At 42.1% G+C, this 13,627-nt stretch overlaps 1 protein-coding gene across 3 annotated transcripts in view; it reads left to right on the top strand.

Moving 5' to 3' along the window:
• Nucleotides 1-13,627, top strand: part of malrd1 (MAM and LDL receptor class A domain containing 1) — a 114,106-nt gene that overhangs the window by 62,722 nt on the left and 37,757 nt on the right. For all 3 annotated transcript variants that reach the window (XM_014180735.3, XM_045710658.2, XM_045710659.2), the window contains exons 20-21: nt 74-319; nt 1,372-1,529. In XM_014180735.3, coding sequence (XP_014036210.2) covers nt 74-319; nt 1,372-1,529 — 404 coding nt within the window. The remainder of the gene's footprint in view (nt 1-73; nt 320-1,371; nt 1,530-13,627) is intronic.

Raw genomic sequence — 13,627 nt, 5'->3', positions numbered from 1 at the left:
ATCAGTGTGTGTCTGTCTGTCTGTCTCATGCATACATTATGCATTATAATCAGTGTGTGTGTGTGTTCCCTAGGCTCCTGTCCTCTGGGCCACCTGCAGTGTGAGAACGGCCAGTGTTTCCTTCCAGACAAGAGCTGTGACTTCATAGACGTTTGCGGCGACGGCACCGATGAAAAGGATTGTGGGACTTCCTGCTCTTTCGAGAATGGCCGCTGTGGTTGGAAGAGCTCCCTGGCTGACAACTTTGATTGGTCATTGGGTGTGGGCTCGGTCCAGGGCATAAGACCTCCATTTGACCACACTCTGAAGAATGAGCATGGTAATGTATTAGTGTATTTCTCTCTGCAATTTCTATGTGAATTCCCCTTATAGTTCAGGCGATATGTGAATTTCCCCCCCACTTTTTATAAAAAAATGAAACTTGGTACAGTTGCAATGTTTGGGGCTCTGAACAGTTTGGAGCTCTGAGCACAATAAAACATCCTCTTGCCATGGTGGCTATTTCTCTATCCCACCATAACCGAACAATGTATTTTTCTCTTCATACTGTATCTGCTGAACCAAACATGAAAACATAGAATAGAGTCCAATAACATACTTGAATTGATTTGAGGAAGTGATAAAAGTTAGCTTTTTTACATTCCCTACCTGCTCTGCGAGTAAATTAAAACCCATATCCCAGAATTTTATGAGATAGTTGGATCACATTTCTTGGCTCAAGATGGAGAGGATTGATAAGAAAAAGAACATTCGTAATATTTATGCATTTTAACATCTGTGTCTGGAATGGAAATTCATAATTTCGTCATAGCAACTTTGATAGAGAAATACATTTGAGCAGAATGAACGCTATGGATGTGTCCCAAATGGCACCCTATTCTTTATAAAGTGCATTCCATACATAGGGCTCTGGTCAGTAGTGTATTGCACTATATAGAGAATAGGATAGGATGCCATTAGGGATGCATCTCCTTCTATGTGTCACAGACAAGGTATTGAATGGCTATTCATCTGCAGTATCTTGAGAAGCTTTTGAATTGACTTAGAGCCACATATATGAATGATTAGACTCTTCCAGTCTGTTGAATGTTTTAGATCACTGACTCACGTTGAGTCCAGCATGTTCTTTTTTTAACTTTGGAGGTTTTATCATTGACTTGGTAAACTTTTATGTGCCCTCTGTAATGGCAACCACTGAAGGCACCAAGGGGCAGTTGCAGTGATCGCCACCCCATGACTCTCCCTCGCACCCCTATGACCTCACTGTAATTTGTCATCAGAAGCAAGAACAGTCTGAGGAGGTGGCTATCAATCTGCTTCACACCTCTCTCTCTCTCTCTCTCCCTCTTACTCTCTCTCTCTCTCACCCAGGTCATTTTGTCTATTTGGAAGCTACTCCAGTGGGATTTAAAGGTGATAAGGCTCACATGAAGAGCTCTGTGTGGAAGGAGTCCAGTGCCACCTGCAAGCTCACCTTCTGGTACTACATTTCCCACAAAGCATCAGGCACCATCCGCTTACTGGTCAAGGTACAAATGTTATTTTACTTCTTGTTGAGGTATGGACATAATATGGAATAGTATACAGTTGAAGTCGGCAGTCAGTTTTTCATAATTTCTGACATTTAATCCTAGTAAAGATTCCCTGTCTTAGGTCAGTTAGGATCACCACTTTATTTTAAGAATGTGAAATGTCAGAATAATAATAGGGAGAATGATTTATTTCAGCTTCTATTTCTTTCATCACATTCCCAGTGGGTCAGAAGTTTACATACACTCAATTAGTATTTGGTAGCATTGCCTTTAAATTGTTTAACTTGGGTCAAACATTTCGGGTAGCCTTCCACAAGCTTCCCACAATAAGTTGGGTGAATTTTGGCCCATTCCTCCTGACAGAGCTGGTGTAACTGAGTCAGGTTTGTAGGCCTCCTTGCGCACACACACTATTTCAGTTCTGCCCACAAATGTTCTATAGGATTAAGGTCAGGGCTTTGTGATGGCCGCTCCAATACCTTGACTTTGTTGTCCTTAAGCCAATTTTCACTTTCTTGAAACAAGCCTCTCACCGTTGACGCTTGTTATAGGCCACCCTCTGCCCCCAGCTGTGCCCTGGACACCATATGTGAATTGATTGCCCCCCATCTATCTTCAGAGCTCGTGCTGCTAGGTGACCTAACTTGGGACATGCTTAACACCCCGGCCATCCTACAATCTAAGCTTGATGCCCTCAATCTCACACAAATTATCAATGAACTCACCAGGTACAACCCCAAATCCGTAAACACGGGCACCCTCATAGATATCATCCTAACCAATTTGCCCTCCAAATACACCTCTGCTGTTTTCAACCAAGATCTCAGCGATCACTGCCTCATTGCCTGCATCCGTAATGGGTCTGCGGTCAAACGACCACCCCTCATCACTGTCAAACGCTCCCTAAAACACTTCAGCGAGCAGGCCTTTCTAATCGACCTGGCCCGGGTATCTTGGAAGGGTATTGACCTCACCCCGTCAGTAGAGGATGCCTGGTTATTCTTTGAAAGTGCCTTCCTTACCATCTTAAATAAGCATGCCCCATTCAAAAAATGTAGAACCAGAAACAGATATAGCCCATGGTTCTCTCCAGACCTGACTGCCCTTGACCAGCACAAAAACATCCTGTGGCGTTCTGCATTAGCATCGAATAGCCCCCGTGATATGCAATTTTTCAGGGAAGTTAGGAACCAATATACACAGGCAGTTAGGAAAGCTAAGGCTAGCTTTTTCAAGCAGAAATTTTCATCCTGTAGCACAAACTCAAAAAGGTTCTGGGACACTGTAAAGTCCATGGAGAATTAAAGCACCTCTTCCCAGCTGCCCACTGCACTGAGGCTAGGAAACACTGTCACCACCGATAAATCCACGATAATTGAGAATTTCAATAAGTATTTTTCTACGGCTGGCCATGCTTTCCACATGGCTACCCCTACCCCGGTCAACAGCCCTGCACCCTCCACAGCAACTTGCCCAAGCCTCCCCATTTCTCCTTCACCCAAATCCAGATAGCTGATGTTCTGAAAGAGCTGCTAAATCTGGACCCCTACAAATCAGCCGGGCTAGACAATCTCTCTTTCTAAAATGATCTGCCGAAATTGTTGCAACCCCTATTACTAGCCTATTCAACCTCTCTTTCGTATCGTCTGAGATTCCCAAAGATTGGAAAGCAGCTGCGGTCATCCCCCTCTTCAAAGGGGGAGACACTCTAGACCTAAACTGCTATAGACCTATATCTATCCTACCCAGTTCTGACTTAGAATATGTGGACAACTACAAATACCGAGATGTCTGGTTAGACTTTAAACTCTCCTTCCAGGCTCACATTAAGCATCTCCAATCCAAAATTAAATCTAGAATCGGCTTCCTATTTCGCAAGAAATCCTCCTTCACTCATGCTGCCAAACATATCCTCATAAAACTGACCATCCTACCAATCCTTGACTTTCGCGATGTCATTTACAAAATAGCATCTAACACTCTACTCAGCAAATTGGATGCAGTGTATCACAGTGCCATCCGTTTTGTCACCAAAGCCCAATATACTACCCACCACTGCGACCTGTATGCTCTCGTTGGCTGGTCCTCGCTTCATACTCGCCGCCAAACCCACTGGCTCCAGGTCATCTACAAGTCTCTGCTAGGTAAAGCCCCACCTTATCTCAGCTCACTGGTCACCATAGCGGCAGCCACCCATAGCACGCACTCCAGCAGGTATATCTCACTGGTCACCCCCAAAGCCAATTCTTACTTTGGCCGCCTTTCCTTCCAGTTCTCTGCTGCAAATGACTGGAACGAACTGCAAAAATCACTGAAGCTGGAGACTCATATCTCCCTCACTAGCTTTAAGCACCAGCTGTCAGAGCAGCTCACAGATCACTGCACCTGTACATAGCCCATCTGTAAATAGCCCATCCAACAACCTCATCCCCATACTGTATTTTTTTTTTTGCACCCCAGTATCTCTACTTGCACATTCATCTTCTGCACATCTACCATTCCAGTGTTTAATTGTGATATTGTAATTACTTCGCCACCATGGCCTATTTATTGCCTTACCTCCCTTATCCTACCTCATTTGCACACACTGTATATATACTTTTTCTATTGTATTACTGAATTTATGTTTGTTTATTCCATGTGTAACTCTGTTGTTGTATGTGTCGAACTGTTTTGCTTTATCTTGGCCAGGTTGCAGTTGTAAATGAGAACTTGTTCTCAACTAGCCTACCTGGCTAAATAAAGGTGAAATAATAATCTGCAGTTGCAAACCGTAGTCTGGCTTTTTTATGGCGGTTTTGGAGCAATGGTTTCTTCCTTGCTGAGCGGATTTTCAGGTTATGCGATATAGGTCTAGTTTTACTGTGGATATAGATACTTTTGTACCTGTTACCTCCAGCATCTTCACAAGGTCCTTTGCTGCTGTTCTGGGATTGATTTGCACTTTACGCACCAAAGTACGTTCATCTCTAGGAGACAGAACGCGTCTCCTTCCTGATTGGTATGACTGCTACGTGGTCCCATGGTGTTTATACTTGTGTACTATTGTTTGTACAGATGAACGTGGTACCTTCAGGCCTTTGGAAATTGCTCCCAATAATGAACCAGACTTGTTGTGGTATGCAATTATTTTCTGAGGTCTTGGCTGATTTCTTTTGATTTTCCCATGATGGCAAGCAAAGAGGCACTGAGTTTGAAGGTAGGCCTTGAAATACATCCACAGGTACAACTTCAATTGACTCAAATGATGTCAATTAGTCTATCAAAAGCTTCTAAAGCCATGACATCATTTTCAGGGATTTTCCAAGCTGTTTAAAGGCAGAGTCAACTTAGTGTATGTAAACTTCTGACCGACTGGAATTGTGATTAAGTGAAATAATCTGTCTGTAAACAATTGTTGGAAAAATTACTTGTGTCATGTACAAAGTAGATGTCTTAACTGACTTGCCAAAACTAGAGATTTGTGGAGTGGTTGAAAAACGAGTATTAATGATTCCAACCTAAGTGTATGTAAACTTCCGACTTCAACTGTATGTGCATTTACATAGAATGCAGCAAGAAATATATCTGTTTTCACTTTGAAGCGTACAATGTCCATAGGATGTCATTGCTGATGACTCACGTAGATGGTCTGTGTCCCAAATGGCACCCTGTTCCCTATAAAGTGCACAGGCCCATGGGGGGCAAACAACTATCATTCTCCATGCCAGTGCTCCAAGCCTCCAAGGGGGGGGGGTTTCCCAGACCAGGGCAAACCCAGCTCACCATCTGGGCCGAGGGTACACCAGCACCCCTGCCAGCTTCGCCTGTTAAGCTGACCCACCCTCATTTTTCTTTTTCTTGACAGTGCGTTTGACTTGCAAGTTGTTGCTGTGTGTTTTTTTTAATCGTTTTGCCATGGTAGGGTTCTCTTGTTTCATGCTGTGCATTGTTTGTTTACTCTCAAACATGATTAAACTTGGCAAGGTAGTCCTCAAGGTTAAGGTGCAAACAATGCTTTAGATCAGCAGGTTTGTGAGTGTCTGTGTGTGTGATACTCTGTTGTTTAGCTACATGCATGTTGAGCATACACACGCAAACACACACACTGTTCTGTGCGTTAGCGTACACGTGGTACTGTGTGCTTGACACCGTGTGTGTGAGCGTGCACGCGCGTGTGTGTTAGCTTTCACGAATGGTTCCCTGTGTGTGTGAGCTTGTACACACAGCAAGAACCATTCTGTGCAATTTGCAAAGCAGGTCAGGAAGTCATCATGTAAATTTCAGCAAAGCCTCTTATCCCTCTTCTAGCAGCAAGGGGTGGTATCCCACCTTCAGGAATTAGCATTTCATTAAGCTTCCCCTGATAAAGGAGGCGACTGTTATGCTAATAACCCAGATAATGCCTTATGCAAGAAACTGGACTGCCTGCGGTAACACTAGCTAGCGTAACAGAGCTCATGGTGCATGGTGAGTGTGTAAGAGAGAGAGCTACAGGCGATGAGAGCAAAATGGCACCCTATTTCCTACATGTATATAGTGCCTGGTTAAAGGTAGTGCACTATACAGGGAATTGGGTGCTTTTGAGCTGCACCTTAGGAGTCCAGTGCACCAGAGCCTGAAGCTAAATGTGCGTTGTCAGAGGTTGGTTGCTAAGGGGATGGATGTTTAGAAATTATTTAAACCCCCACAACATACATTTTTGGCAATGGTGTCATCTCTGTGATTACAGTAGATGACTGTAATAAGTTAAAATAACAGAATTTAATCTGTTTTCACAGAAATGTGCCTTGCATCATAAAAAAGCCATTACAGGATGTAAAAAACAGCAATAGACACTTAACAAAAAAACATATGGGGACAGGGGACTGTACACGTGCAGTGATAGAAGGGATGATCAACATTATTCACATCACAGATCAGGAATCACATATGGGTCTGTAAAGTGCAGTATAAATATTGAACTTTCATAAAATCACAAGTGCAATACATCAAAATAAAGCTTATCTTGTTGTTAATCCAGCCACCATGTCAGATTTCAAAAAGACTTTACAGCGAAAGCAAACCATGCGATTATCTGAGAACAGCGCCCAGCAGACAAATCATTACAAACAGTAACCAGCCAAGTAGAGGAGTAACAAAAGTCAGAAATAGCGATAAATGAATCACTTACCTATTGATCTTCATATGGTTACACTCACAAGACTCCCAATTACCCAATAAATGTTCGTTTTGTTCGATAAATTCCCTCTTTATATCCAAAACCTCCGTTTTGTTCAGTAATCCACTGTCTCAAATCAGAGCGTGAAACTCAACAAAACAGAAATTCTCATAATAAACATACATAAAATATGCAAGTGTTATACATCAGCTTAAAGATAAACTTCTTGTTAATCCAACCGCTGTGTCAGATTTTAAAAAGGCTTTACGGTGAAAGCGAACCATGCGATTATCTGAGAACAGTGCCCAGCAGACAAATCATTACAGCCAAGTAGAGGAGTAACAAAAGTCAGAAATAGCGATGAAATGTATCACTTACCTTTGATGATCTTCATATGGTTGCACTCCCAAGACTTCATGTTACACAATAAATGTTTGTTTTGTTCGATAAAGTCCCTCTTTATATCCAAAAACCTCAGTTTTGTTGGTGCGTTTTGTTCAGTAATCCATTGGAACACAGCAGGCAGACTTAAAATAAAGAAATTACCATAAATGTTCGTAGAAACATGTCAAACGATGTTTAAAATCAATCCTCAGGTTGTTTTTGTCATAAATAATCGATCATATTTCAACCGGACAAAAGCTTCGTCAATAGAAAAGGAGAAACAAGAAAGGCGTGCTCCCGGTCAAGCGCAGGACTCATGTTTGGAAATTTCCACTGTCCTCTCATTGAAAGTAGTGTTTCCCCCTCATTTTTCAGAGTAAAAGCCTGAAACAATGCCTTAAGACTGGCCACATGTAGTGGAAGCCATAGGGATCGTGAACTGGGTCATAAGTCTTTGTATGGTGGATAGGCTTTCAATGGAAAAACAGCCATTTCAAAATAATAGCACTTCCTGGATGGATTTTCCTCACGTTTTCGCCTGCCATATCAGTTCTGTTATACTCACAGACATTATAGAGTGTAGAGTGTTTTCTATCCAAATCTATCAATTGTATGCATATCCTAGCTTCTGGGCCTGAGTAGCAGGCAGTTTACTTTGGGCACGCTTTTCATCTGGAGGTGAAAATAGTGCCCCCTACCCTAGTGAGGTTAACTGAGGTGCATTGCTTGGATTTTGAGCCCACCACGCTATTCCATAGGATAGTGCAGACTGCTGGGCTAATATTTGTCATAATGCTGGACCTGGGATTAAAGAGTTGGAATTGGGATTGAACCCCGGACTTTATTGAGAAGACGAGTATAAATGTGTCTAAGCCATGAGCATTACTGCTAGACCGCGTACTGTGCACAATTGGACCTGGAATTTGACTCCAACCCGCTGACTGTTTGATTGGACTGTGACTTGTGGAGTGGCAGCTTGACATGTAGGATCTTCGGGAGATGTGCTGATTGCTTTACATATCGCCCTCTTTCATGTAGACGGAACATGAGCTTTCTGAAAGGTCACTGTCGTGATGGAGATGTGGAGACAAAATGTCACAAGTGATCATGGACATGAGTTCTAAGTTAACAGTAGTATCAGATCAGTGGGAGAAAAAGGGAGTCATGGTGAGCCATGAATGTGTGTGTTTTGTGTATGTGACCAAGTGACACTCTGACCTCTTTGTCACTGTGTTTGTATGAAGTATGAGGAGCAAGGGCAGCTCTAGTCTGTACAGGCCAAGTTGAGAGGACACACAACACACACACACACACACACACACACACACACAGTGTGCTGTGGATATTGGCTAAAATCGTCAAAGACTCCAACCACCCATGCCATAGACTATTTTCTCTGCTGCCGCATGGCAAGAGGTACCAGTGCATCAAGTCTGACACCAACAGGCTGTTGAACAGCTTCTATCCCCAAGCAATACGACTGATAAATAGCTAACAAAATAGCTACACAGACCGAGTTTACCTTTTTATTGACCTTTTAGTTTAGTCTCTATGCACAATCACAGGGCCCTACACACTCACACACACTGTCACTCCAACACACACACAAACACTCACTCCATCATTTGCTCACACACACATAATATGCACACACATTTATACTGACTCTACACACTTGCACACCCACTGAAATACAAGCTGCTGCTACTCTGTTTATCTTATATCCTGTTGCCTAGTCACCTTACCTCTAAACAGTACCAGTCAAAAGTTTGGACACACCTACCTATTCAAGGGTTTTTCTTAATTTTTCACTATTTTCTACATTGTAGAATAATAGTGAAGACATAAACTATGAAATAAAAGATATGTAATCATGTAGTAACCAAAAAAGGTGTGAAACAAGTCAAAATATATTTGAGATTCTTCAAAGTAGCCACCCTTTGCCTTGATGACAACTTTGCACACTCTTGGCATTTTCTCAACCAGCTTCATGAGGTAGTCACCTGGAATGCATTTCAATTAACAGGTGTGCTTTGTTAAGTTAAATTGAGGAATTTCTTTCCTTCTTAATGCGTTTTGAGCCAATCAGTTGTGTTGTGACAAGGTAGGGGTGGTATACAGACCATAGCCTATTTGGTAAAAGACCAAGTCCATATTATGACAAGAAGAGCTCCAATAAGCAAAGAGAAACAACAGTCCATCATTACTTTAAGACATGAACGTTTCTTCAAGTGCAGTCGCAAAAACCAACAAGAGCTATGATGAAACTGCCCGCCACAGTTGAGGAAGACCCAGAGTTACCTCTGCTGCAGAGGATAAGTTCATTAGAGTTACCAGCCTCAGAAACTGCAGCCCAAATAAATGCTTCACAGAATTCAAGTAGCAGACACGTCTCAACATCAACTGTTCAGAGGAGATTGCATGAATCAGGCCTTCATGATTGAATTGCTGCAAAGAAACCACTACTAAAGGACACCAATAATAAGAGATTTGCTTGGGCCAAGAAACACAAGCAATGGACATTAGACCGGTGGAAATATGTCCTTTGGTCTGATGAGTACAAATTTGCGATTTTTGGTTCCGACCACCGTTTCTTTGTGAAACGCAGAGTAGGTGAACGGATGATTTCCACATGTGTAGTTTGCACCGTGAAGCATGGAGGAGGAAGTGTGATGGTGTGGGGGTGCTTTGGTGTTGACACTACCAATTTTGTATTTAGAATTCAAGGCACACTTAACTAGCATTGCTATCACAGCATTCTGCAGCGATATGCCATCCCATCTGGTTTGCGCTTAGTGGGACTATCATTTGTTTTTCAACAGGACAATTACCAAAAACACACCTCCAGGCTGTGTAAGGGCTATTTGACCAAGAAGGAGTGTGATCGGTGGCTGCATCAGATGACCTGGCCTCCACAATCACCAAACCTCAACCCAATTGAGATGGTTTGGGATGAGTTGGACCTCCGAGTGAAGGAAAGGTGGGAACTCCTTCAAGACTGTTGGAAAAGCATTCCAGGTGAAGCTGGGTGAGAGAATGCCAAGAGTGTGCAAAGCTGTCAAGGCAAAGGGTGGCTACTTTGAAGAATCTAAAATACATATTGAATGGTTTAACACTTGTTTTGGTTACTACATGATTCCATGTGTGTTATTTCATAGTTTTAATGTCTTCACTATTATTCTACAATGTAGAAAATATGAAAAACCCTTGAATTACGTAAGTGTGTCCAAACTTTTGACTGGTACTGTACCTCCGTCACTACAGTATCCCTGCACATGTAAATATAGTATTGGAACTCATTTTTTAAATATTTCCTGTACATAGTATGCTTAATTACTGTGTGTATTTCTTATTTTTTCATTGCATTGTTGGGCTGTGACTTTGCAAGAAAGGCATTTAACTGTGCCATTCTGTGCCTATGCCATTCTGAAGGACACAGTGTAATATGAACAGAGAGGTGGTCTTCAAAGGTGCTTGCAGAACAAAGGGAACTAACTGAACTGCAATTATGACTTAGAAGTCCTTGATGGGTAGGGAGGAGGGGGAACTGCATATACCTGGCCTTAATCACTAAACACTTTTCCTCTGAATTTACAGAGCCTTCAGAAATTATTCACACCATTGAATTGTTCCACATTTTGTGTTATAGCCTGAATTTAAAATGGATTCAATTGTGATTTTGTGTCACTGGCCTACACACAATACCCCATAACGTCAAAGTGGAATTATGTTTTTAGAATTTTATACAAATTAATTTAAAATGAGCTGAAATGTCTTGATATAACCCCTTTGTTATGGCAAGCCTAAATCAGTTCAGGAGTAAAATTGTGCTTAACAAGTCACATAATAAGTTGCATGGACTCGAGTGTTTAACATTATTTTTTTAATGACTACCTCATTTTTGTACCCCACGCATACAATTATATGTAAGGTCCCTCAGTCGTGGAGTGAATTTCAAACACAGTTTCAACCACAAAGACCAGGGTATCAGAACTCAGGAGAAGACCCAGATGTAGACAGGTAGAGTCACAGATGTTTAATGACCCAAACAGGGGGCAGGCAAAAGACAGGTCAAAGGCAGGCAGAGGTCCGTAATCCAGGTCAGAGTCAATAAGGTGCAGAACAGCAGACAGGCTCGGGGTCAGGACAGACAGAGGTTCTTTATCGGGTCAGAGTCAGGCAAGTACAGAACAGCAGGCAGGCTCAGGATCAGGGTAGGCAGAATGGTCAGAACCAGGGAAACAGAACTTGAGAAAGCAGAGAGAAGGGAAACCACGCTGGTAAGACCTGACAAGACGAACTGGCAACAGACAAACAGAGAACACAAGTGTAAATACACTGGGGAAGATGGGCGACACCTGGAGGGGGTGGAGACGAGCACAAAGACAGGTTAAACAGATCAGGGTGACACAGGGAGGTTTTCCTACACCTCGCAAAGCAGGGCACCTATTAGTAGATGAGCAAAACATTTAAAAAGCAGACATTGAATATCCTTTTGAGCATGGTGAAGTTCTGAATTACACTTTGGATGATGTATCAATACACCCAGTAACTACAAAGTTGCCGGAGAGGAAGGAAACCATGAAGCCATTGATGACTTGAACACAGTTAGAGTTTAATGGTTGTGATGGAAGAAAATTAAGGATGGATCAACAACATTGTAGTTACTCCACAATACTAACCTAAATGACAGAGAGAAAAGAAAGAAGCCTGAACAGAATAAAAATATTCCAAAACATGCATCCTGTTAGCAATAAGGCACTAAGGTAAAACTGCTAAACATTTGGAAAATAAATACACTTTATGTCCTGAATACAAAGCGCTATGTTTGGGGCAAATCCAACATAACACATCACTGAGTACCACTCTTCATATTTTCATGTATGGTGGTAGCTGCATCATGTTATGGGTATTCTTGTCATCAGCAAGGACGAGGGAGTTTTTTTAGGATACAAATAAATGGAATAGCGCTAAGCAGAGGCAAAATCCTAGAGGAAAACCTGGTTCAGTCTGCTTTCCAACAGACAGTGGGAGACAAATTCACCATTGAGCAGGACAATAACCTAAAACACAAGGCCAAATATATACTGGAGTTGCTTACCAAGACAACATTGAATGTTCTTGAGTTGCCTAGTTACAGTTTTGACTTAAATAGGCATGAAAATCTGTGGCAAGACTTGAAAATGGCTGCCTAGCAATGATTAAACAACCAACTTGACAGATCTTGAAGAATTTGAAGAAGAATAATGTGCAAATATTGTACAATCCAGGTGTCCAAGCACTTAGACTTACCCAGAAAGGGTTTGAATGCTTTTAATCGAGATATAGCATAGTTAAAAAATATATATATATATATATATATATATATATATATATATGTGTTTTTTTACAAATGTTAGAATTTTTTTGTACACTTTGACAGAGTATTTTGTGTAGATTGGACAAAAATATAACATTTAAATCCATATTAATCTAACTTGTAACACAACAAAATGTGGAAAAGGTCAAGAGGTGTGAATACTTTCTGAAGGCACTATTCCATAGAGCTGTCTATTCATATCAGGATTGGTAACTTCTGAGCAATCTATCAGGTTTCAGGTAAGACCCAAGTGCAGACTGTGTGGAAGTAACAATGTTTATTGTAACAGAGGCAGGCAAATGACAGATCAAGGCAGGAAGGGGTTGATAATCCAGAGTAGTGGGGCCAAGGTACAGGACGGCAGGCAGGCCCAGGGCAGGCAGAGATTGGTAATCCAGAGAAGGGGCAAAGGTACAGGATGGCGGGCTCGGAGTCAGAACAGGCAGGGGTCAAAACCAGGAGGGAAAGAAAAGAAAAGCGAGACTGGAAAAAGCAGGCACTGAGACACAGAACACTGTTTGAACAAACAAGACGAACTGGCACAGACAGACAGAAAACACAGGTAAAAATACCCAGGGGATAAGTGGATGGGCGACACCTGGAGGGGATGTGGAGACAAGCACAAGGACAGATGAAACAGATCAGGGTGTGACAGCAATCAGTCATGATCAGACATCTCTAACAATGGCTCAGCCCACCGGGAGGGAACAGAAATACTGTAGGCAGTCTGTGACACTGGGCCTGTCTCAAATGTAGTGCACAAATTTTGCCCAGAGCCCTATGGGTCAAAAGTAGGGCACTATGTAGGGAATGGGTTGCCATTTGGGATGCAGAATTTGAATATGAGCTGTTAGGAGGTACGGTATGAGATAGACACACAGTGACACATTTCTCTCAATCACTTAATCCTCAAACAGAGAACAGAAAAAACCATAATGCACTCTGATTTGAAGGTGAGCCGACAGCCAAACAGCTGCCAGCAGCCCCGTAAAATGAAAAGCCCATGAATACAAATGGGATTTCAGCTTAGCAGGACATTTAATATAATAGTAAGTCATTAGGGAGATTTTAATGGCGATTGCAACTTTCCCCTGTCCGTTTAGGCTACTGCGACGGTCATCAAATGTGATCAAATGATGCCAATGATACATTTATGTAAATGTCTACCTGGCCTCATTATGCATAGTGGATTTTGCGGGTTGCGCTGCGGCG

The sequence above is a fragment of the Salmo salar genome, chromosome 29 (assembly GCF_965601325.2).
Source record: "Salmo salar chromosome 29, fSalSal1, whole genome shotgun sequence".
NCBI lineage: Eukaryota > Metazoa > Chordata > Actinopteri > Salmoniformes > Salmonidae > Salmo > Salmo salar.
Note: the sequence above shows the minus strand (reverse complement) of the source record. Positions and strands in the feature narration are given on the sequence as shown.